Raw genomic sequence first — 26,889 nt, 5'->3', positions numbered from 1 at the left:
TTGGGATAATGATGTTCCGACTTTTTGTAAGCAAAATGTACTTTTGTATGTGAGTTTGGAGTTGCCTTTAAAGTGGACAATTTTGCTATTGAAGCCCATGTCAAGATTACTTAAGTATTTATAATTCACACTCTGACCCCTTGTCCATGATAACTACTGAATACATATTTCAACTATCAAGAAAGCGCAATACACATTAATCTACATATATACAACGTTAATATAAAAAGAGGGATCGATATTGCTTGCTTTTACCAGGTTCTCTTCGTTCCATTACTTTCGTTGTCTTTTAAGGTGGTTAAAGTAATGTAATTAAACAAACATAGGGTTTGAAGGTATTGTGCACAATAGGGGTAATGATGTTGAAGAGTGAGCAATAATAGAGGGAATGACAAAAAGAGTGAAAGATGAGAAGGGGACGGTGGATATGGGAATCCATCTGTCGACATTTATATATTTTGCTTTCTTTTCTTGAGGCAACTTCTTTTCTTTTTAGTTTTCTTTTCTTTAATTAATCTTCTTTCTCCTTTAACCTTTGATTGTGCTTGAGTGTGGGGGGATGTTAGATTGGTTTGGGACATGGTGGGGTGACTGTTCAATATCTCCATTCACTTTTGTCAATAGCATATGATAATGGTTCCAAGATTTGGCCATGATGGATTCAATTTTGGTTTTGGGGGACCATCTAATTTGGTTGATGGAGAATACTTGAAATTTGTGAAATTTGACTCCTCTTTTATATATTCTCCATACATTTCAACCCTTTTCTTCTTTGTGGCCTTTCAAGTATTATTTTTAGTTGATCAAATCCATTTATTAAGACAAGATTGGTTATGGTTAGACATTTGGAATTCAATAACGTTTTCCGAATCATTTATTGTATAATCCCTCTCTCTCTCCCTCTCTCTCAAAAGGGAAGACAATACTCAAGTCATTAAATTCATATTAAACTTGAATACATCACTTTCATGGAAAATTTGATACTCCATCCACAAACTAACTTTCTATTGACTTTTCTTGCCTGTAAATTAAAAAGTACTTGTCCTACATTGGTCCATTTGGTCCGCCCACCCAACTTGAACGTTAAGGTATCTAAGTTAAGCGTGGCAAGCACCAAGAACTTTTTCCATTTGGCAGCAAGAAGATCACAAGTGATCGATCTATATAGTGCATTTATGATTCTACATGGAGGCAAAAAAAAAAAATATCAGTGGGTATCTTTATATGCATTTAGCTATTAGCTGGATGCAAAAACCTAAACCCTTGTCGGGGCATTTGGAGAATATGCTGTATGAATGACACTATATATTATGGTATGAAGATTAATTTTCATCCAAAATTGGCATGCGTTGGCAAGAATAAGTACTCTAGCTTAACTTAGGAATCAAAATTACCATCTTAATTATGAGTAATATAAAATTACTATCTACATGGATTTCATTTAAATTTACTATCTCAACAAGGGGATGCCTTCCCCTCCTAGGATTATAAATGGGTTTCCTATCATTTTCAAAAGACTACAGGGTAAAAACGTCGTGACTATGGATAGTAAGTGTAGGTGTTGAAGTAATTAGCCAAATTTGGAGCATTTAGATCCCATATATATCCAAAATATTGATAAGAAAGTGTAATGATTTTACAGAAAGGTTCTTGTGAAGATCATTTTCTCAAGAATTTCATTTATGAAATGAATAATCAAACAAATCCCATTACTGAAATAGTTCAATCACAAAGTAATTTTGATAAAAGTCTGTAAATAGCAACTACCGTTTCCATTGGAAGGTTTTACAATTTCTGAAAGAAAGAAAAAGGCTCGGGAATTATTACCTTCTCAATTCTAAACATCTAGAATGTGGTTAGCGTTAAGGAATGCCTTCGGTTTGGTAAACCTCATACTCCTTTTATTCTAATCCAGAGTCAAAACCACCCTCAATTTGAGATCCCAATTCTCTCGCCAAATTTCTATTAATGATATGATCAGCATAGGATTTCAAAGGTCTTTTTTAGAGAAAGAAAAAAAAAGAGTCAAATACAATCAATTGCTCAAGGGAAAAATAAATAAATGCCAACACTTAACAATAACCACGCAAGTCGCCTGCTAAATCTTCTGTATATTATTATTAATTATATATTTATAAGAAATTCAGTCGTGTTATGTTATCAATAAACAATAAATATTATATTATATACTCAAGAATAAAAATTATATTTATCCGGTCATTTTTATTCATGTAAATGAATCAAGTCTATATTATATTCTATTCAAGTTCAATGTATTTCTTGTGGAAGTATTAATCTTTGTGAAAGCATTAATCTTTGACAATTAGATAAAAAGAAATCACAATTATTTTAAATTTTATCTAAGTTTGTTCGTCGATATTATTATGATTATGTTTTATAATATTTTTTATAATAAAATATATTAAAATAATTTTTTAATTTTTTTAAATTAACATATCAAAATAATCTAAAATATATATAAAAAATTAAATACTTTAGAAACACGGTTTATATCGTGTTAATTAATTGTGTTTTCAAACTATATATAAAATAAAAAATATTATAATATTTTCAGGATGTTATATTTTTTAGGATGAAATGAAAAATATAACAAAATTAAAAATATTCTTAATTAAATCTGTTTTATAAATAATTTTATAATGAATGTATGAGTTTTTAAAATAGAAAATATTACTGTTTTCATTTTTAATGTAAGAACAGTAATTAATGATAATTTTTTTATTTTTTAAGGAAAAAACGCTGGCCCCACCAAATAAGCAACCCATGCCTGGTTGTAAGGGGAAAAAAAAAGAAAAAACACGCGCCAGTTAAAGAAGGGGACAAGGTAGCTAAAACAGGGAAACTGAAATGAAACTGAAATGGGACCCACTCTTGTTCTTCTTGTAGGGTCCACAAACGTGGGCAAACAAACTGTGAATTGTCAAAAACAGTAGACACACTACAGCAACATCACTAACCCATCTCACACGTGTAGAAAGCGGGGCCCACTGATGTCCCACGTGCGATATTACCATGATCACGTTCCCTATGAGGCGTGAACCTCTTTTTGCTTCTTTTTTTCTTAATATTCTTTTTATCTGGGTGGTTTTTTTGATTTTATCATATGCTTACGTGGCTGACTGGCGGATATGCCGCTATTATTGTTAATTTTCAGTTAATAAAATTTTAAAAACAGTGATTAACTGTCATGGATGTTTAAATCCCATGATTGCCCCTAAATTTTTTTTATTTTTATTTTTTCTAAAAAAGAGACCAAATCCACTCGGGAATTTAGAAAATCTAGAAGGGTTTTTGTCTGGGAAGTGAATTTAAGGGGAAATAAATAAATAAATAACCAAATAAATATTGTTTAAAAAGTTATATTTCTTCCCTTTTTTTTATCTATTTAGAAGCCGGTCTTTTGACTTTTAGTTTTTTTATTTTCTCTCTCTTCATGGCCAAACCTAGAAAATCCAAATCCTACCGTGCTATCATTTATATTGCATGCCCTCTCCCCTGTCAAGCATATATTTCTTGTTCCCTCACAAGACTCTCTCATACATATCTCTCCTACTTCTCCACAACCAAAATTCACAAGCAAAGAGTTTTAACTACTCCTCATGGCAGTTGAAACTCCATATATGAGCCTCAATTTCCCTTCACAACTTCTCACAAACAGGTACTAAAACATACTCTAAAGTACCAAGTTTCTGTCTTTTTATGGTTATCATCATCAATTTATCATTGTTTTCTTACATGGGTTTTTTTGTTTCTCAGGGATCTTGTGAAAGCAAATCAAGCAAACATGAATTTATACAACACCCAGATGGATTCTGGGCTTGTCTTCAATGAACCAGTGCCTGAAACATTCATGTCATTCTATCAGTCTTCTCTTGGTTGTGACCCAATTTCTGCTGCTAAAGCTTCTAATAAAGATGATAGTAGTCTCACCTACAATGTTCCTGCTGTTGCTGCTCCAAGAAAGAGGGCTAGAGACTCGATCAATGATGACAACTTTGATGCTTTTCATGCCTCTCAAAAGACCAAAGTCTCTCCTCTATCTTCTTTTATTGATCACGATATCCTCTTTCAGATCCAACAACAGCAATCTGAAATCGACCGTTTCATTGATGATCATGTAAGTTGTTGTTTTTCATAAATTTTGTGCTCTGGGGTTATTTAAATTTTGATAAAAATCTAAACTTCGGTATATATTGTGCTTAATTTTTTTTTATGAAAAAAATGATTTTCAGAATCAGAAAGTTAGAATGGAACTTGAAGAGAGGAAAAGGAGGCAATCAAGAATGTTGGTATCAGCAATACAAGAAGGAATGATTAAGAAATTGAAAGAGAGAGACGAAGAGATTCAAAGAATGGGAAAAATAAACTGGTTTCTTCAAGAAAAAGCGAAGAGTTTATACTTAGAGAATCAAATTTGGAGGGATTTAGCACAAGCCAATGAGGCCACAGCAAATTCATTACGAAGCAATTTAGAACAAGTCTTGGCGCACGCAAGTGGTGGCGCTGCCACTCTGGCAGATGATGCGGAATCCAGTTGCTGTGGAAGTAGTGATTATGGGAGGTGCACGTTAGCTGGTGGAGAAGAGGGTGCGGTGAAGGATAAGATGGTAGTGGTTAAGGATAATCTTAAACACAACAGGATGTGTAAAAAGTGTGGGGAGAGGGAGTCAAGTGTGTTGCTGCTGCCGTGCAGGCATCTTTGCCTGTGTACATTATGTGGGTCCAATCTGATTGGTGCTTGCCCAGTATGTGATTCTGTCATGAATGCTAGTGTCCATGTTAACATGTCTTGACGACTAATTGCAGTCACTCTCGGTAAAACATGAAGATAATTCAGAAAGAAAAAAAACATTATATGTAGTTCATAGGAATTTTTTCATTGTTTCACTTCTACTCCCGTCTACTCTTCTATTTTATCTGCAATCAATCCTTGCATGTCAAAATTAAGTTATAGGCTATCAAAATCCATCATATTGCTCTCCTCCCTTGAGAGCATCACTTAATTAGGCTATATATGCGATTGATTGCTTGATTGGTGCTGAATTAGACATCATTTTGAACCTAAGTTTTCTTGATTATTGTTAATATCGGATAGTTAGTATAATTGATTCTTGGTTTTGTCTTATATCCCCTCTAAGAACATGACCCGAGAGAGTAATGGCCTCGAAAAAGGCTAGATGCTAAATTACGATTAGTGGGGAAGCTTTTATGCCACATCTCATAAGTGGCCTCTCAGCTTTTCTTAGCTTAGGGTAAAGTAAAGTGTCGATCTTCAAATTTCAAGGCTTTTTTTGGTGGTGAATAAAGAAACAGGAAGCAGAAGGGGCAATATTTTCAAGTTTAGTTCATTGTCCAATGACATGGCCTCCTATTAAATTGTCTTTTTGTCCCAAATGGCACGCAAGGTTAAAAACTAAAGTTGGGGTTGCGTGGGATGCCATAGTGGCTGGTAGTGTTGTATGTCAAATTAGCATTATTGGCTTTTTTCCCTCAACGTCTTCTTCTTCCTCCTCCTCCTCCTTAAATCATATATAATACCCCCATCAAAGTTAAGTTCTCCAGTAGGGTTTTACTTTTACTTTGTATGGCTTACTTTATGTAGCCTGATTTCTTCATTAGGGTTCCACTTTTATATGGGCTAGTGGTCCACAGATGAGATGATGGATCCATAGTACTCTTTTCTTTCTTGGTTTTCCCTTTATATTTTCTGAGCAGACAATCATTAATTTTCGAACGGTAGTAAAAATTAAAAAAAAAAAGGGAAAGTATGATTTTAGATGTACTTCCTCTCAATTGAAGTGGGCATGTCCCACCATTGGGCTCCACTTTTACTTTTGCACTTCGTAATTTTTTCCTTGGTCCAGCCGGCAATTTTAATTAGGATAGCACATAATTATGTTGGGGAAATTACATGATCATCGTGATCATGTTGGAAAATTAGAAATTAGTCAATTAAGGAAACAAGGCGACGGAGGGGATTTCTTATCAAGCAGGCAGGAAGTAAAACTTGCTTGCAAAACAATCATGTAACGTAATTGGAATCTATCTTAACTTGTAATGTTTGATGATTTATTTTATATAGAACAAGACACGCTATTCATGCTAGCAAGAATCATAAAATAAAATAATTCTATTCGCAATAGAAATCCGATTCCATTTGAAATTTCAACATGATCCAAGCAAAAACTATTAGTTGCCATTGAGTTGTTTTTCTAAGACAGAAAAAAAAATATAGAGATAGTATAGGCAAAATAAACATGTTTTTATGTATTATGTTCAAAATAATCACAAAAATAAATTTATTTTAAATTATTGTACCATCTCTTTAAATAAACACTTTTTTCCTTCATGGGATTACGAAATCTCATTCAAAATAATGGATTAAACCGATGGATGATTGGCACTCATATAAAAAATTATATATGTGTTTTTTTTTATTAAAATCAATATAAATTTAACCATTAAAATCCTATTTGTTTTTATGTTTTAAAAATATTTTAAAATATTTTAAATTTTTTTATTTTTTTAAATTAATATTTTTTTTGATATTTTTAAATCATTTCGATGTGTTGGTATCAAAAATATTTTTTTAAAAATAAAAAAAATATTATTTTAATATATTTTTGAATAATAAACACTTTAAAAATAATTATATAATTATAATCACACTTACATTCTTGTATATGCTATGTATTTACCATGACAATTGAGTAAAAAAAATACTAGAAAACTTGGTTCCTTTGAATTAAAACAATTAATAGCAGGGAAAACATTATGTATCTTAACTACGATTGCAATGAATTCTTTGAATATAATTGATTTTTTTTCTTACACAAACCAAGTTCAAGTAATATATTGTTTTTAATTTTTTAATTTTTTAATTTTTATTTTTATTTATATAGAGTGTCCGATTTAGGTTATATGCATTACGACTAATTTTCACAGTTCAATAAATATTTTATAAATTTAATAAATAAATAAAATATTATAAAAATAATATGTATAATAAAATTTAAATTTAGATACGAAAAAAAGAAATAAACCTCTCTCACTACTGTACTATAACTTTACTTGCTTCTTAGCTATCTAATTGATCGATGGAGAGTTGGAAATTAATTTATTAATCAAATTTTGGAAATGTAAACAGTCTGGAAAGGCATATTTTCACTTCACACAAGATCTAGTTTGTGTGGGGGCAGGTGTTGGCATTTAACCTCAGCATCGCCAAGTGTCAAAGAGGACATGACACGTCAGATATTAAACACTTTCATAATTGAGCAGGCCCACCAATTGTACCCGGGCATTACAAATATATTATTATTATTACCACCATTATTATTATTATTATTATTATTATCATCCAACCTTCAATTATTCCCAATTCACCTTGCATTTCATACAAACTTCAATTATTCCCAATTCACCTTGCATTAGCACATTGAAAGATTATATATATCTTTAATTAAATATGTTTATGTTTTTTTCTTCTATTATTAATTAACAATTAAAGAACATCACAAGCTTAATACCTCTCCATAATTAAAGACCAACAGCACTTCTCATTAATTGAAATAACAAAAGCATCGATTTAGAAAAACTCAACGCTGTCAACAGGAAAGCAAGAGCTAGCCTGCCATCGATAGCTAGCAATTGAGCTCACAATCTAGCTATACCGAATTTTAAAATAGCAGTAAAATTGCTTAGCCCACTTTCTAGCATTTGGCCATATTGGAGCAGGGGAGGTGGTGGTGGTTCAGGTCATGAACCTTAGAGAACCCTAGAAATACGCCGAGAACCTGCACAAAACGGACGCTAGTGGGGTGCCTGTGTGGTTGTTGCCTTGTTTGGTCTTGTCTGTCGGCACCTGTTTAATAAAGTAAGCAAAAAAATCAATCAGCCATGTCCTATTTGCCTTCGATTCCCCTCAAATCTTAAAATCTCCTTGGCATGCAATGGAGAGAGAAATGCTGCCAAAGCTAGAGGGTGCAAAGCCCATAGATACGTGGTTTTGGGTAATATATATGTCACGCACCCTGAAATTACTTTAATTTTTTTTTATTTGTGAGTATTTGGGTTAGTTTAAATATATTTTGATTAATTTTTTAAGATTTTAAAGTTAATATTTATTTTAATTAATTTTGTAAGATTTTAAAGTTAATAATTAGAAAAACCTTCAATAAGCCTTAAATTTACCATACTTAAATTAATAATCTCAAAAAATTAAGCTTAAAATTTTACCCATTAAGCCACTCCTAATAGTTTTAGCAGTAGGGGAAATGACCTAATTGATTTTAGTTTCTTTTTTTTCCTAATTTTTTCTTAATAATGACAAAAGTTTATGGGCCCAAGTGATAATTCTTGCTTTGTCATTGTATATTTGATACGTGTAATCACTATCATGGTGTAAAATGCCTGCTTCCTCGTCCAGGTCTTGTCACATTGGTGACCCTTTATACTATTGCTTGCTTGGGTACAGATAAATATACATTAAACATTTGTCCCTTCTAGTTTTTTTGGCGAGCCAGAAAAAGTCGCTTCTCCATGACAAGTACTCCTACCTACATGAACCATGGCGCTTTGCGTTTCTTTTTCTACTTATTTCAACCCTGACAAGATGCTGCTCTCCTTCCTTTGTCCAACTAAATTATTGCTTTCAAGGTGAGTTAGCGGTGCCATGCTATTCATATCATTAATAATTTAGCTAACCACACAAAGTTCTTGGGTGGGTTGTGATGGTGGGGTGGTGCTCGGTGTACCCAAAAGCCATCACATGCTAAGAAATAATTGAGATTAGGTTAACTTGATCACACTAAATCACTTGTTAAAACCATAGGTCTTGTGATTAATTATTACAAAGTCAATTTGCTAATTTGATGTCACAAATTTGACCCCAAGAGAACGCAAGCAATATTGTTCCAATTAATAGAGGCAGGTAGCTTTGCTTCATTAACAAAATAAATCCAACTATGTCAATGTGTTTGTGGATCAATGCCAACTACCCTCATTGATGCCGTCTTGGCGGCCTAGACCCACTTCCTAAATTTCCCATCCGACTTTCCTAAGCATATTCATCTCATAAAACTTTCTTGTTGGCAAGGCAAGACTTAAAATCAAAAGATTGCTAGGTATCAACTCTCACCGTCTCTATAATACAATGGATTGCAAATAGGGGGAAAGGTGGGAGTTATCATCACATCATGAGATTTGTATAGAAACTTCCGGTGTCATTGTCTTCTAAAAAAATTTCAAAGGTATCCTATACTTGTTAATAGTTGGTGTCAACTTTATTAATAGCATGAAGCAAGGTGAATATTACTTTTAAAAAATATTTTTTAATCTAAATTATATCAAAATAATTTAAAAAAATATTAACTCTATGGTTTTTGAGGAAAAAACCTTTCGTGTTACTTGTATCCGCCTCCAATGCCATGATGGATGACCTAATCACGATAAAACTAACAAAATTGTTTATGGAACAAAAGTGAAGCCATCCTATGTATCATTTTCATCACTTGTGTTTGTTCTTGCTTTTATCTTATCGTAGCACAACACCACACCCACCTTGTTTGTTTCAATCAAAGTAGTTCCATTCCATCCTTTGAGTCCAAGTTGAGATAAAAGAGTATAAAATTCGCCAATATTGATTTATGGGGGTGTGAGGAGTACATGAAAGCAACGTTTGATGATGGAGATTTGGGCTAATGGGACCTACCAAATTGAGACCTTTTGTCCCTCTATGACCGGCATATGATTTTAATATTGAAGAGCATCCTATCCATTTGGGGTTGCAAGTACATGCATCCATTATCTATTTCTAGCTTGCTCATTTATCTTCGAACTTTATCTTATTTGCCAAAGAGAGAGAATGGTATCTTTTCTTATCTTAAAAGCACGTTTTGTTTTTAATTATGTAATGGATGATTGATTCCACACAATCACATTTTGATATTGACCCATTTGCATATCTTATAATAAATAATTAACCCATATTTTTATATATAAAAAAAAAGAATAGTACCTCAAGGTAAGTACACTTCTTGCTTTGAGAGAAAAAGAAACTTCTTTATTTTATTCATGTCTAGGCCTAAGAGATCATCAAGAGAGGTTCTTCTTTGTTCTAGATAGAACTTCAAAATATTCTTTCAAACAATTGTTCCTTTAATTAATCGACGCCTTAGCCCATTTGATGTGGCCTACCCTCGGCACCTACGAGCATGTATCACACGTATATTAGGGTATGATACATTAAGCCAATATATTTTATAGGCCTGGAAATGTGGAAATTACAAGAAAAAATAATAGAGAGATGTCGACCCAATTCATAATTTGAATAGGCATGATGGTCCAATTAAAAAAAAAACCCTCACAAAATCAATCCCTCTCATCAACATGCTATTCTTTTCTTGATTTATCAAAGAGTTGATTGATTCCGATTTGGATTCGACAATGGAAGTTTATTCTATTTCTAGAACTACCTGAGATGTTGTTATCCTCTCACTTAATTAGCCCATTAATAATTAAATAATATTGGTGAAATTTTACATGGAGAAGAGTTATAGCTAGTATTAGTCTTGAACGAAGTTTGGCTGAGATTTATTTAAATGGTCAATTCTTTTACCCAACAATTAAGATTAAATTTCATTTTTTTAATTGTGGGATTAGGGATTATTTCCACTTGTAAAATTCTAGTTCAGAAATGTCTAGCATCTCAACATCAAGTGATGTGGAAATGATAGTACATCATGTTACACACTATCTGGAAAAGAGAGGATCAAGGGAAAGTGGGGGCAAGAGGACAAATATGAACAACTTAGCGTAGGGCAAGCTTTGTTGCAACTACTCATCGATATCATCGTCGCTAATAATAGACGTCTTTACTATCTGGACAACCACCATAGCATATCGCATTAATTTGTGATTTTATACCAAATATAAAACAAGGACATGAAGAAATCAATCAAAAGTCATACATTGGGTCCATTTTTACACCACACCGAAAGGCAATCTCAATTTATCTTGCAAGGTTCTTCATTTTCCTAGCAAGTTCCACGCACCCCATTTGTGACCATGCCCCGTAGCATCAACTTGTTGGATGGCCTTGGATTTAGATGTGAATCGTGAGAAGAAAGGGAGAAATAGGAAAGGTTCACCACTATCTTTTCCAACAATTACTAGGTGTATTCTAAGGATGGAAATATATTGTATCTATTATTTATCTCTCTCTCTCTTTTCTTTTTTTGTGGTTGGACCACATGAAAAAAAATGATATACGGAAAAGGATCTACATCCTTTATTGGTGTGTGAAAATTCTCGGTAATGACATCTATTTTCATGGACTAGAAGCATAGCAAGTAGTGGGAACGAGGCCATATCTATTAATTGTCATCGATAAAAAAACAAGAAGAAGAGGAGGAAGAAAGAGATGTTTGTGAATTGGCCAAACTCACACGGGTTGGCTAGCTAGTAATCAACAATTTAATCGTCACTATTGGCAGCTACTACATGCACCACTTGCCGACACCATGAAAGGTTACAAATTCAATTTTATTTTTTGTTTTTCTGATTGACACACCTCCTTCAATAGAAAAGGGAATAATCCCATCTTCTTTCATTGTATATCCTTTGTCATTGTTTACATGCCATTGTTGTCTGAAAACACATGACGGTGGCTCTAAATTCTTTTTATAAATAAAAGATTAATTGAGAAAATAAAATTTTTATTAGTATCTTCATCTAAGGAAACTAAAAATTATAATTAAATTACATATTGATTTTAAAAATTCAAGTACTAAGTTAGTTATAACTAAAGGAATATAGACATCATCTTTAAATCATCCTTTTCAAGTAAAAAATTATATTTACTTGTTCTTTTTTATTTTATTAAGAATTGAGATGGATATAAATTTTAATTTAGTATGATAAACCATATTATATCAGATCTAGTTAAGAGTTCAAACTAATACTATTAAATATAACAATGAAAATACTTTTAGTATTTTTTGAATTATTTTTTAAATTAATATCTTAAGAAAAACTAAAAAAATAATAATCAATTATCAAACTGGCTTTCTTCCTTTCTTCTTTTTTTTTCAAACTTTTAAATGGTTTTTATAGCCAGTTTAAGATACGACATTTATATACAGAAAACACAACAAAATATATGGAGTCATTAAAAAAAAAATTACTTGGACAAAGTACTTTTGTTTAAAAAAAAAATCTAATGGATTGTTAATTTTTGTTTTATTACATATAATAACAATAATAATAATAATAATAATACATGTAAAATTAAAAACTCAAATTAGTATTAGAAAAAGCTATTTCAAATGCTAAAAATTAATTTTAATTATCAAAAAAAAATTTCAAATATCAAAAAATAGTTTTTGACCGGTATCAACCCAAATAAATCTTGTTCTGAAAAAAATAACAATTTTTACCTTGGTTTGAAACTCGTTTTTTTATCCTGGTTGACATGGCTTGACTCATATTGATCCGATAAACATGTTTTGATAAAAAATAATGGTTTTGACTCAAGACATTCTAAAATTCATTTTTTATCTAGGCCAACATGGTTTGACCTATATTGTCCAATAGGATTGGTTTTCACTGAAAATATTAGTTTTGATCTGAAATAATCTGAAATTCACTTTATATCTCGATTGATATGGTTTGACTCGTATTGACCCGATGAACACTATTTTGACCAAAAATGATGATTTTGATCCAAAATGGCATGAAAACTCATTTTTTACCCTAGTCAATATAGTTTGACCTATGTTAACCTAATGAACTCATTTTTTATGGAAAAGGCAGTTGACCCAATAAAAATATATTTTTGAATTTTGAATTTCTTTAATTTTTTTGGATTTTTCTAAAGAAGAATAAAGATAAAATAACAAACAAGAAAATTTTATGTAATCCAAAATTGGATTATTACATTGTCAATGAAAGTTAGTGCAAGCAAAAAAAACTAAAAAAACAATTAAATCAAGAAAATAAAAAAATAACTAAAAAACCAAACCGTGAAAAAAAACTTATTAGAATTTTGAAAAAATCTACCTATTTAGTTTTAGTTTTATAAGTCTAAAACTGAAAAAACTAAACCAGACCCAAACTAAAAAAATTGAGCCAAACCAGAAAAACCAAGCTAAACTAGAAAGTCAAACCAGAAAAACCAGGCTAAACCAGAAAAACCAAGCTAAACTAGAAAAACCAAATCAAATCAGAAAAAACTAAGCCAAACATGAAAAAACTAAACCGAACCGAAATAGATTTGAACTGGTTTTTGTTCTAAAATACCCAAGTCGAAATTGATCAATTTGAACCGGTTCAAGTTTGTTTTGTTTTAAAAAATCTAATTTAATTATTTTTTTATAAAAAATAAATCAAATAAAAAATAATAACCCCGAGGTGTTATCTCTTAGAGTGCTTTTATTTGCGAAATGACTAGTGGGGTTATAGTAAACTAATTAATCTACCATTTTTAACTAATGCCTTTTATTATCTCAAATCACTACAATGTCTATTTTATATATATATACCAATCAAAGAATTAGGAAGCCAACCACCTCGTGTCTCCTTCGAATTGAGAGAAGTTTTATTATTGTAAATAAACTAAACCCTATTTGCTTGCTTTGCCTTAATTTCTTTAATGCCATGATTGGCCGAGAGATAGAAAAAATAAAGCAAAAAAAAATGTCAACATCATAGAATCACATTCTTATGTCAAGTGTGCGTATCCCTCCCTCCCTCCCTCCTAAACCTTCCTTTAGAATTCAATTATGACAACAAGAGGGTAAGATTTTAGATTCAATGCCCATACACCACGCATCTTGCCCTATTTCAAAAGGAACCCTTTAAAAGCAGTGTCTTACCTCTCTTGATAAACATTTACATATTAATTAGTTGATGTAACGTGCAATGTACATTGATATGGATTATCTTTGACATTACCAGCATTCTACACCAAAAACAAGGGCACTTGGGCATTAATTGATAGTTAGAAAATTCCAATCAACTTAAACTCTTGATTAGGTTCTTGCCTTCCTGGTTCCTTTAGAGTCTTTAGGTGACAAAATAAATTCTAATTAAAATTTGATTTCTTAGTAGTAAAAATAAGTCGATTTGTGTGAATGCGAAAATGAAAAGTTGGAGATATAATTGGTGTTTTGTTCGACTTGAAAGGAGGCTCGCTGTGGATTGGTATAACTTTTTTCTTTGACAAAACATGGCCAAATCAAGAGGGCAACAGCTTAACAGGCTAGCATGACAAGCTATTAGCTCATCTAACTGTGGTGCCAACTCCCTAGCATCAAAATTTGTACTCTGAAATTGACATCGCACAATACAGCCCCACCAATTTTATTTGTCAAATCTTTCATAACGGGTCCCAGGGGACACAAAAATAGGATCCCAGTATCTTGGCCCATGTCTTTGTCCTTAATCTTTGCATTTTTAATTAGGGTTAGGGTCCACTGTTGTGTGTGTGTGTGTGTGTGTGTGTAAAGAGTGCCATTGAAGTAGTCTACTTCAAGATTTATCCATGTCCCCTGCACCCGCGTGGGGTTTGAAGGGGATGGACGATGGAGAAAGCCAGGCATAACTTATGGATTCAATTTAGAGCAATGGACCCAAGACATGAACCCTAACTTTTGTGATGTATGCTGTATAAATTAATGAGGGTCTAGGGCACAAGCACCGAATGGTCCAGCACCTTAAAAATGATGTAGCTTCCTTTGTTCTCTCAACATACGTGTCCCTCTAAGATAAGGACCCCCATAGTCAAATTAATGACAAGTTGTCAGAAAGCCAGCCAGCGAAATACATCTAAGGATCATGATTTCTTGCATATTCTAATTTTTGTTAACTTTGATGGTTCTTGCCATTGGTTTTACTCTAGGGAAATGGATATTTGGTAGAGATATAAGGTAGTGGAGTAGAACCAAAGCTAGGGTTGATATGATATTTGAGAGGCATCATTCATTTCATGGCTGAGTTAAAAAGCCACTAAAGGTGAAGCAATAGAAAGTATAAAACTAAAGAAAAAGAAAAGTAGCTAGGGAACTGATAGAAACCCTTATTTCTAGGGTTTTGAAGATGGTGCACATCATATTCTCCCACTAAACCTTATTCCTTCTATCCCGTTGATTAGGTCTTGGAGATTGCAACATCAAACCTACATATAGTGTAAAATATTAAACCCATTTTGGTAGGAATGATTATGTCTTGCTTTTTTAAGCTTTTTAAACCTCAAAGTTTTGATATATAACCAAAATATAACCTAATAGTTCTAGTGCTTTTTTTTTTTTTTTTTGAGAGAGAGTGAAACCTTATTCCATTCGTATTGGGACTAGTGGGTGCCCATGACATCTAGCAGAACTGACTTTTCTTTTTAGAGGAGCAGATAATCAAGACATTGACATGGTACAATTTCAACTTTCAATTTAAGAATAGTATAAGAGATGGATCAAGAATTATATACAAGGGAACACATTGGTACTATCTTTTTTATTCTAGACGTTGAACTTTCACATTCTGCTTTTGAAGTCCCAAAAGATGACCTAGTGACTTCAATTTTTTTTCATGAATGAGCAGGACCAGCAAATTGGATGAAATAATCGAAATCTTGGGTGGAACTACCGAAGAACCATGGATGGATGTTGAAGCTCATAAAATATAAGATTGGTGTGGACCATCATAACTCATTTATACTTTATGGTTTAAGAGTCTAAACACATTTGTAGACTACAATAGCTGTAACCTAGCCAACTCTTGAGCTAGATTCTAAAATTTAGGCAGAATCGAAGCCACTCTGGCTATTAGATGCCCCTTGTTTGTACTCGGACCGATAATGTCCGTCCGTCTCTAATATCGTGTTTCCTATTGTCTCAATTCTCATGGTCTAAAAATGTAAGGAGAGGAGGGTGAAGGGGGTAGAGGAGAAGGGGGGCATTACTAGCTGTGGGGAAAACTTTCCATGCCAAGGACACTCTAATATCTCTAATTGGGACTTAATTTCTATTATCTGAGAACTATAACAATTAACCATGTCCAGGCTAAGATGGTTTGATCTTGTCAGTAATTCTTTCTGAAGGGTTCTTCTTAATGTTGTTAATTGCCGACAGGTAGCTAAGAACATGAATAATGCGTTCTTTGTTAGAAAAATAGAATTATACATTAGCCAAAACCCACGTAATCTCATCAACTGGTTTGTGTGTGTGTGTGTGTGTTTTGTTTAGATTTGCAAACAATAATCTTCAATTGCCAACGTCTATTTATTTGGATTATGAAGTGCATTGCTGGCCTTGAAACCTTTTTTCTTTTCTTTTTTTCTTAAGTTAGATCTCGTGGTTCGCGCATTGCTGGCCTTGAAACCTTTTTTTTTCTTAAGTTAGATCTCGTGGTTCACCTTCCTATGGATTTTGAGACCGTGCATGCCATCTTGACTTTAGCTAGTTTGAAAGATTAATAGGATGTTTGTATTTATATTTTAAAAGTACTTTAAAAAGAGATTTATTTTAAATTATTTTTTATGTATTTATATTAGTTTGATATATTGATATTAAAAATAAATTTTAAAAAATAAAAAATATTAATTTAATATATTTATAAATACAAAATATTTTAAAAATAACCATTAAAAAAAACTATTTTCAAAATAAATTGGGAGATGTTCATCAAAACATTGATTCTTCAGGACTGCAATGTATAGGCCCAAATAGCTAAAGCAAAGTAATTCCATGATCATAAGACCCATTGTCCTCAGCTTACAGGCCTCTACAGAGAACCACTTAACTGGTAGTGGACCTAGCTCTGTCTTGATGAGCCACTGCCCAACCATTTTTTACATCCTAAATGAATTTCTCTGTTTCTTTGTTTTTTCTTCGCTGTACGCCTTATAAATTTCATCCCCCAATCCGTAAATACGAACTCTATATAAACTTTTGATTCATTATAATATTTTTAAAAGACTATAATACCTTTAAATTATTTAGATTCTAAGGCATGTTTTCAATGTAACTGGATGGCATGTTTGCATGGGTTTACGGAGTAAATATATACGAAGGTACTATAATTATAAATCAATGTTTGGTAAATAATAAAAAATAAAAGTGTAATAAAATCAATATTTCATGAGAAAAAAATTATATTGGTAATTAAAAATTTAGAGATTGAATAAAATGAGTTATAATAATTCACAGTATTTTGTGAGGAAAATTACAATATTTTTCACACATGTTTAGCTTTTCTGCTAATAAAAAAATTACAAATAAAATTCTCAATCAGTTCAATATTAAAAAAAATTACAAATTAAATTCTTAATCAGTTCAATATTAAAAAAATCAATCATTTTTTTTAAATCATAAAAAAATCTATTTGGGGAAATACTGCAACAATCCACAGTATTTTATATGTAAAGTTATAGTGCTTTCGCCATATTATTTAGATTTATTATAATAATTGTAATTCTTAATTAGCTCAATATTAAAAAAATATAATTGATAAATATAATTTCTAAAAAAATCATGTGGGGAAAGACTATAATAATCCATAGTGTTTTAAAAAAATAATTATAAAACTAAATACTCAATCAACTTAATATTAAAAAAATCATTGATAAAGATAATTTAAAAAAATCATAACAAAACAAAAGAAAAGAAAAAAAAAGCATGTATGGAAACACTATAGAAATCCATGTTTGTGAGGAAAGTTACATTTGTAATTCTTAACTAGTTCAATATTAAAAAAGTAAAATCAATAAAAATAATTTTAAAAAATCATAACAAAAAAATCATGTAGAAAAATATTGTAACAATCCAAAGTGTTTTTTTTATAATTTTGATTTTTCTTATTTTTTGTATTTTTTAAAGTGAACAATATCAACGTCGACTCAAACAATTAATAATTGTAAAATTAACACGTTAAAAGTTTAATTTGTTCAAAATACTTTTAAAAATTTAATTTTTTCTAAATAGACGTTAAAAAACAAAAAATGATGCAAATGTATCAAAATGCATTTGGGGGGTTTTCACTGTTTTTTGATTATTTTTTATTTTTTCTCAATTTTTATCAAAAACATGAATAAAAAATTAGGTAGCAACAAATTCAATGTCTGGACTCAACCCAAAACTTTTGAATCCGGTGTTAGAATTCAAAGCTCTTAGGTCTTACATCCTGATCTAAGTCTAATGAGTTTGGATTGTAGTTAAATCCAAGACTTTGGGATCTGTCATTTAAAAAGGATTCAGAACTCTTGGACCTGGTGTTATAGCTAGACCCATATAAACTTGAATAAGTTTAATATTATTATTTATATTATAAATATTATTATCTTTATTATAATTAATATTAAAAATATTATTATTTGTATTATAATTATTATTATTTGTATTATAAATATTATTTTTTGTACTATAATTATAATAATTAATAATTTTTTTAAAAAAATTAATATTAAACATTAATTTGATTTGAAGGTTAAATTTAAAAATTATTATTATTAAATTTTAAAGAATATTATTATCAAATAAAAACTATAAATTTGTTTTTGAATAAATTAAAAAGCATATGAATTTAGCCAAAAAAAGGTATATATTATTATTAATATTATAAATATTATTATTAAGTCAACATTATAATCAGATTCAAAACACTTTAATTTTTCTTTACAAATAAAATGCATATTTTTAAATTTTAAATATATAAAAAAAAAGTTGGGTGAAGTTGCATAACACCTAACTAATGTGTGTACACACCACACGATAATTTTTTTACAATACCATTTGGTTGTTTTTCTTTTCAAACAGCCTTTGATTTTTTATTGTGAAGGTCCGTAAACAATAATTAATTTAATATACTATGACTTCTAATTTTTTTACAGAGGATTCAATAAACAACAAAAATAAAATTGTACTTCTCAGCAATTTCATGATATTTTCAGCTATTAGAGATTAAAAAAAAAAGCTTTGAATATTTTATTTTTAAATATCTTAAACTATAGATGTCACATCCGTCCAATTCATACAACGTAAGCTCATTTTTTTCCTTCTACTAAGACGAAAGAGAGAGTAATTAGACCAGTATAAATAGACACTATGCCTCGAAATGCATAATTGAGATGCAATAGTAATTAATTAAGCCAGGCATGGTTAGTGCAAGTATTCTCATTTGCATAATAATAGTGCTTATGAACGTGGAAAAGGGAATATTGGTGAGTTGATGACAATCTTTTTGAACTTCTTTAATGTGACATGATAACTTCTGTAAATAGTTTAAAAAAGATATGTTGTTAATCCTCTAGACTTGGAATTTATATATATTAATATTGTTTTATATTTAATTTTATTAATTAAAATAAAATAATAAGATTTAAATTCACAAGGCTTTATTTATCAAGATTTTGATACTTTATAAAAGAATCATTGTAATTCAAAAACTTAAATGGCCAAATGAGGCACAAATACTGTCTTCTCTTCTATCACTACCAACCATGTATATGAAGTACAAATCCGTAGATACAATGATTTTATCACCAACCTAATTATTGTCAAATCCTCGTCATCCCAATATTTATGCTCCAAAATTCAGGGCACTGAGATTGATTCCAATGTGGGTATTATCAAGTTTCAACAACCCTTTTAAAACTGAACGGTGCCTAATTATACGTTATTAATTAAGTACTAAGCTGTACCTAATTATACATTATAAATTAAGTACTAAGCCGAACCTAATTATACATTATTAATTAAGTACTGAGCCCTAACTAGATCAATGTTGTGATTTCTGATAAAATGACGGCATGAAAAGGACTAATTCAGTTCTTTAACGATGGATACCACCACCAACCATGATCATTGTCAATGTGCGGCATGGGTTCTGCCGTCTGGTAGAGTAGATAAAACCGAGCAATTTGCAGTTTTCAAAGGAAACGGATGCTCTCGTGATCAAATAGAATGACCAATTAATTTGCAGTTCTCAAATGGCCAGCTAATCTTTGTGATCAATGGCTGGCTTGGCTTGGTGTCACCCTGTGTGACTGATCAAACATTTTTACATTGGTTAATATTTGGCAATTTGGCATATATTGTAGGGAGATCTTTACTTTTGAAGGAGGTAGACTAGCTAGTTTTTGTTCTTGTTTCTTACAGTGATCATCATTTCTTTCCATCTCAGTTTCTACATATTGAAATTTACTGCTTTTCCAGCAGGGTTTAATGAGGAGGCCGTATAAATTGATGGATTAAAAAAGAATTAAAAATTGGTCTCTCTTGAAATTAGAACTTATTCACTTACTACACTAAACTAATTGTAAGGATACACTTAAATCACTAATTATTAACATGTTTGGTACGATGAAGTGTTTTTGTCTACTTAAATCACTAATTAATTAAAGCTAAATATTAGGTTTATCATAATATTTTTCGATCTAGTTTTTACATATAAAAAATAAATACTTTCTAAATTAGTTCTAGGTAGTTCTTACATGTGAGTTTTGGATTATGATCTGGTTTAAACTCACAATTAACACAAGAAACTACGAGGATCACACACTCACCAGTAATCAAATGGCAAAATACATTCACTCATGAGGTATTTGGACACAAGCCCTCCTGCTATATACACATGCTGGCTCGTGTCTTGATAATCTATTGCACTTTTATAGGAAACAAGAGAGAGAGAGAGGGAATCATGCCCGTTGAGTCAACTCAAGACAAAACATGGTGACGAATATATATATATATATATGGAAGGAGACTATTTCATTTGGATTAATTTAGACAATAAGTGCAAGTACTTAGTTAGTGACCTTTCAACCAATATTATCTGGAATATCTATCTTACAATTTAAAAACATCTAGTCACAAGATCACACTCAACTTGTTTTTTCGTTTTAAATAATGATGAATCCAATGTCATACGCCTCAATTAATCATTTAAATTTCATTTGCCAAGAAGAAATAAAAAGTTATACATTAAAATTGGTGTTAATTTTTCTGTGCCCAATAAATACCAGTCCATTCTAAATAAATAGTAAATTTTATAGATAATTTTAGATTAAGTGTAACTCGAAGTCAATAACAAGTTAGGTTTAGGTTGATTATAAATATTACTCAAGTCCCCTTGAAACCTTAATTTTTTTATAAAATTATATTTAATTATATCGAGTGATAACAAAAAAAACAAATAAAGTCAAGTTATGAATAATTAAAACTTAATCGAGTCGGATTTGTGTGCTCAAAATCCATACATATCCACTTTTGAATTGGATATGAATACTTATTATATTAGAGTTCTAATACGGATAGAACAAAACTTGATTCATGAAAATTCATTGTAATAAACACAATAAACACAAATTAGAATTTTCCTTACTTTTAATACATTTTGCTAATATTCCTATCAAAAGAAGTATATCTAAAATTATGAAGAATGACAAATTCTTGTATTATTAAACATTAGTGTCTTTATCGTTAGTCTCTAAAAAAAACCCATGTTATTGTTTTCTTTCCTTTGTTGACATTAGAGATGAGTTCAGATAAATTCCATCAACATTATATATAGAACCCTAGTGAAATTAACTATTTTTGGCTTCACGCAAAAGTCGGCAATATTTTTTCCTAGTATATTTTGCAAACATATATGCATTGAACATGCCATTACTATTTTAACATTTGAGATAAACAATAATGATGCAGACAAATTTATATATAAGGAGACAACATGCACCGATAAGTGCAAGACAAAATCTTTCAGTTACCCTCTACTAGTTGAAATATAGCTAGAGAACCATCATCATCAATGGCTACATCAAATCCAAAGCTCTCAATCATTTCCATCTTCTTCATTATCCTTTCATTCTTAATACTTCAAGCTGAATCCGTAGTAAAAGAGGGATGTGTAGAAGAAACAAGCTCTTGCAATGACAAAGCTAGAGCTTTAACCCTAAAGATAATAGCCATAGTCTCTATCTTGGTTACTAGCCTGATAGGTGTAAGTGCACCTCTTTTTACACGTTCAATCCCTGCTTTACACCCAGATCGAAGCCTTTTTGTGATTGTTAAAGCCTTTGCTGCTGGTATCATTCTTGCAACTGGGTTCATGCATGTGTTGCCAGATTCTTTTGACATGTTATCTTCAAGTTGTTTGCCAGAAAATCCATGGCACAAGTTCCCTTTTACTGGGTTTGTAGCAATGTTATCTGCCATAGTGACACTAATGGTGGACTCATTGGCCACTAGTGTGTATAGCAAGAAGTCTACCGTTGGAGTTAACCCTGAGAGTAATACTCATGGTGCTGAACCAGATCAAGAGATGGCTGTTGGACATTTCCATGGCCACGGCAACGGTCATGGACACCATTATGAGGCCAAACTTGCTGATGGTGAAAAACAATTGCTTCGGTACCGGGTTGTTGCCATGGTTAGACTTCATGACTTCGTTTATTCTTCAATCATATGCATCTAAACTGAATACTAACAAGTAGGGAATCACAAATTTAACCCCTAAGGTATTAGTCGACTGGGTCCATGAAGTTTCAGACAATTTTCAATTGTGTCCTTTATTTTTCATGTTTGCAATTTTTTCCCCTTAAACTCTCTTCAAAATGGAACAATTTGGTTTCATAAATATGCAAATTAAATGGAAAGTGTTAACAGACAGGGGTAGAAAGATCCAATTAATAAACGAAATGTTAGGGACCAATTTGATAAAAGTTTTTTGTTTGGAATAAAATTGAGGTTTTCCCTGATAAGTATAATGGGATGTGAAAAACCATTCATATTTATACTATTTCATTTCATTATTTAATTTTTTTTTATCCTCTTCTTTCTTCATTTAACTTGATTTACATCCTTTTATTAATTTTTATTTATTTCTTATATCACATACAAACTTTTCATTTCTAGAAAGACATTTTAGACTGGATTATTAATGCCGTACGTGTATAATATCATAAAACTAATACAGGTAGATACATTAATAAATAAATGCTTAAACATAACTTTTATTCCCCTGTAAAAACCCTCTTTAAATTGATATAGGTAAATACATTAATAAATAAATAACTAAATCTTTTGAGAAAATCTTTTAATATATAGATAGTAAAAACAAAAGGTTTTTTTTTCCAAAATAAAAAGATTACCAAATTTGCTCTTACACGTCACAAGTAGGTGCTATTTATCGAAAATTATAGCCAAAATTTATGTAGTGGCAACAAAATGGCTGTCGTGATTATATACAGAGATGATCTATAGGTCACACAATAGTAAATAAAAATCTCGAAGTTCACTCTTTCCATTAAGTTAGTACAAATTAACAAATATATCCATAAGAGTCGATCAAGGGACGGAGCCAAGTTATATTGTGAAATATGGCCAATTGACCCCTATGAATTAATATATATATATATATATATATATATGTTCAACTAAACATTAATTATATATAAAGTCAACGTGAGATCATGGGGGAAAAAAGAGAGATCATCATTCCTATACATATTTTTTATGAAAATAAATTATTTTATTAATAACATGTTTCTTTTGTTTTAGCGTTAAAGTGATATTGTTGAATTAATTTGTATATAACAAATGGCATGCGTAACTTTTCAATTTGTTAGTAATAGGGCCACTATTAATTTTAATGGCTGGAAAGGTAGGTTATAGTTTTTAATATTCATCATTTTTTTTTTTGGTTTATCGGAAGGCTCATTGAACATTGGATAATGGGGACGGTCATCTTCCATTACACAATAATTAAATAAATTAGAGTCACTAAAACATGAAAGCTACTGGGCTTTTGTGTAAATTCATTAAAATTATTGTATCATATTACCTTGAATTCTTTACTTCAAAAAAATAATTAATCCAAGATATATTTACTATGTTTTCTAATAGCTTCCTTTCTTTTCTTTTTAACTTCACAAGTTGCTATCATGAATTCTTATCCATTTACTTTTTTTAATCCAGATTTCCTGTAATTAAGATTTTAATATTCTCACAGATATCTTAGCTTAAACATATAAAAAATTAAGAATATATATATATATATATTAGCTTTAGCTTAAACATATAAAAAATTAAGAATATATATATATATATATATATTTGGGCAACACTTTTATTATTTAACTATGGATTGTTGGAATTGACCCCGTTCACAGACGGGCTAGGCAATTATTATGGGTTTTGAACTAATATATACAAGTATGGCTGGTTGCAGGTATTAGAATTGGGCATCATTGTGCATTCAGTAGTGATAGGCCTCTCTCTTGGAGCCTCAAGCAACACTTGTACAATTAAGGGCCTTGTAGCTGCTCTTTGCTTCCATCAAATGTTTGAAGGAATGGGTCTTGGTGGTTGCATTCTCCAGGTAATTTTTTTTTAAAAAAAAACCCTCTATAAACTCTTATAATTCAGAGTTCACAATCACAGTCAATGATATTTTATTGACATAACATATATTTTTTTTGTTAATTTGAACAGGCTGAATACAAGCCTTTCAAGAAGGCAGTCATGGCATTTTTCTTCGCAGTAACAACTCCTTTCGGAATTGCACTTGGCATTGCACTGTCCAAAATGTACAAGGAAAGCAGTCCTAATGCTTTGATCACTGTTGGTTTGCTCAACGCATCATCTGCTGGACTCTTGATTTACATGGCATTGGTTGATCTTCTAGCTGCCGATTTTATGGGTCCAAAATTGCAGGGTAGCATTAAGCTCCAGCTTAAGTCTTACATGGCTGTACTTTTGGGAGCTGGTGGCATGTCTCTAATGGCGAAATGGGCTTGACATGGTTCGTTAGTTTCTCGTGGAAGAATCTGTCAAGTCTCCCATGTCATATTATTACTCCAAAATTATCTAAAAAAAATCGTGTCTCCTGTACTTTCCTTGAAAGTTGAGTATGTTTTTCATTTTTTTTCTTATTGCAAGTTCAAAGTTGTTTTTGTTTTATGAGTGTGTCGTTTCATAATTAATGTCTTTTAATGAAAGAGAAGCTTCATAATTTTGATGTTTCAACAATATGATATTTCATGTTAGTTTTCAGTAAATATATAGCACAGCAAAGAAAATATTTGATACAGATTTGTTATCAGCAAATGCAACGGCAGTAGATAGCATGGGCTTGCAACCAGCCTCATTGTGAGTTAGGCTAAACTCTAGAGGAAAGAAACTACGTGCTGGGCTGGGCTAGCCTAGCCCAGCCTATAGCTCCATGGCAATATATTATATGCATTCAATTAAAAAAAACAAAAAACAATTGTCATCTACAAGAGAAAAAAGAGGGAGGGAACATGATTTGGTCAATCATTGAACTCAGTTTTGGACTATTAGGGTTTCACGCGGACTCAATTAAAGTTTGCTGGCCACCTTCATTAACAAATATAGGTGCGTGTTTTTTTATTTTCAGAGCAACCTCCTTCAATCATGTATGTTTATCTTATCTGCATGTTACAACCACACTACCAACCATACCCACCCTAACTACCAAAAGCATATAAAGATTACTAGTAACACAAAGCATTGTAATGAAACCTATTATACAAGTTATGAATTGAAGAATGGTTGGATTTAATTCAATAACAACGATAATATTTTAATTCTATGTATTAAAATGATATTATTTTACCAATAATTATGATTAAACCAAATTAGCTTCAAGATAGTGTTTTTAAACATTTAGTTTGTGGTATAGATGAATTTAATTTGATCAGGTTCAAGTTTTATCCGCTTGTGGGATAGTAGTCATTAAGATTTACACTATAATAAAAAGATTAGTTGCTTATAATTAAGAAAAGAGAGCAAATCCGAATAACACATCAACATCCTTACATGGTCACAGCGTTTCAATGAGCTTTAGTAGTTGGATTGCTATCATATTCTTACCAGCAATTATATCTCTAACCTACTCTTTGTCTGGATTATCTTAAAGAAAAATATCCAAGGCATCTGACGCCTCTAATCAAGGAGTCAAGGAGGCATCATGTCCCGTGGACTTGCACCATATCCTTATTTGAAAATAAGATTTAAAACAAAACCCTACGTTTTTTACATGGTTTCTTGACGAATTTGAGTCTGTGAGCATAGGGCTGACGCAAAGTATTAGCTCATAAAATTTCTAAACTAAGAGTTCTCCCTTACCCTGCCACTAGCAGGCGATCTGAACTTCATATTTTGAATGGTCTTTCGAGCTATGCACAAAACCTAACATTGAATAATGCTAGCTTAAGCAGTTGATAAATTCTTTTATCGTCGGTTTTAAAAGTATTTTTCTTATATCAACATGATGCATTCAAGAAATTAATTTCCCAAATGCTTGTCTCGATATTCGAATTCACAAAAACAAATAATCAAACATTCTTTTAACATATAGCCAAACTTGGATCTACAAATATGAAGCTTGATGCTTTGCTTTTTTTAAAAAAAAAAAGCACGAACAAAGGGGAGTTAAAAGCATGAAGGAATCGTCTTTTGATAAGAATGAAGGAATCATTTTAAATTTACTTTCCGATTGAATTCATTCTCAACAACATAAGATAAATGCAGGTCAATTATCTCTGAGTTTCCGCAAAAAATAAATTAATTGAGGACTATAAATCCAAATATCCTCTTTGTTTACAAATCTTGAAAAAACAAATTCGAAACAATAAATGTTGTTGAATTAATGATTATCCAGCACCGAATTGTTGACAGTGATTGAGTTTCGAACATGGTTCTAGCATTTAATGAATTGTTGGGTTTGGTATAATTGTTTTTTAAATTATTTTTTTAATATAAATATATTAAAAACAAAAAAGCTCTTGATAATATGTAGGCACATTAAAAATAAAAAAAATTATTTTTAAAATTATTCTTTAAATTAAATTTACAT

The 26,889-nt window shown here is 31.0% G+C and overlaps 2 protein-coding genes across 2 annotated transcripts; both read left to right on the top strand.

Moving 5' to 3' along the window:
* Window positions 1-3,485: 3,485 nt before the first annotated feature.
* LOC105136650 (BOI-related E3 ubiquitin-protein ligase 1-like) lies at window positions 3,486-5,086 on the top strand. The gene is made up of 3 exons (XM_011042074.1): window positions 3,486-3,679; window positions 3,778-4,138; window positions 4,254-5,086. The coding sequence occupies exons 1-3, from the start codon at window positions 3,621-3,623 to the stop codon at window positions 4,812-4,814; spliced, it is 981 nt and encodes a 326-aa protein (XP_011040376.1). The 5' UTR covers window positions 3,486-3,620; the 3' UTR covers window positions 4,815-5,086.
* Window positions 5,087-21,769: 16,683 nt separating this feature from the next.
* On the top strand, window positions 21,770-25,057 carry LOC105136649 (fe(2+) transport protein 1-like). The gene is made up of 3 exons (XM_011042073.1): window positions 21,770-22,440; window positions 24,241-24,390; window positions 24,504-25,057. The coding sequence occupies exons 1-3, from the start codon at window positions 21,820-21,822 to the stop codon at window positions 24,807-24,809; spliced, it is 1,077 nt and encodes a 358-aa protein (XP_011040375.1). The 5' UTR covers window positions 21,770-21,819; the 3' UTR covers window positions 24,810-25,057.
* The last annotated feature ends 1,832 nt before the right edge of the window (window positions 25,058-26,889 follow it).

The sequence above is a fragment of the Populus euphratica genome, unplaced genomic scaffold (genome assembly GCF_000495115.2).
Source record: "Populus euphratica unplaced genomic scaffold, PopEup_1.0 scaffold133.1, whole genome shotgun sequence".
Taxonomy (NCBI): Eukaryota; Viridiplantae; Streptophyta; class Magnoliopsida; order Malpighiales; family Salicaceae; genus Populus; species Populus euphratica.
This window is presented reverse-complemented; position numbering and strand designations above follow the sequence as displayed.

Coding starts and splice junctions, on each gene's coding strand:
- LOC105136650 (XM_011042074.1), top strand. CDS start 3,621: ATGGCAGTTGAAACTCCATATATGAGCCTCAATTTCCCTTCACAACTT. Junction 3,680..3,777: donor TCACAACTTCTCACAAACAG/GTACTAAAACAT, acceptor TTTGTTTCTCAG/GGATCTTGTGAAAGCAAATC. Junction 4,139..4,253: donor ACCGTTTCATTGATGATCAT/GTAAGTTGTTGT, acceptor AATGATTTTCAG/AATCAGAAAGTTAGAATGGA.
- LOC105136649 (XM_011042073.1), top strand. CDS start 21,820: ATGGCTACATCAAATCCAAAGCTCTCAATCATTTCCATCTTCTTCATT. Junction 22,441..24,240: donor GGTACCGGGTTGTTGCCATG/GTTAGACTTCAT, acceptor GGCTGGTTGCAG/GTATTAGAATTGGGCATCAT. Junction 24,391..24,503: donor TTGGTGGTTGCATTCTCCAG/GTAATTTTTTTT, acceptor TAATTTGAACAG/GCTGAATACAAGCCTTTCAA.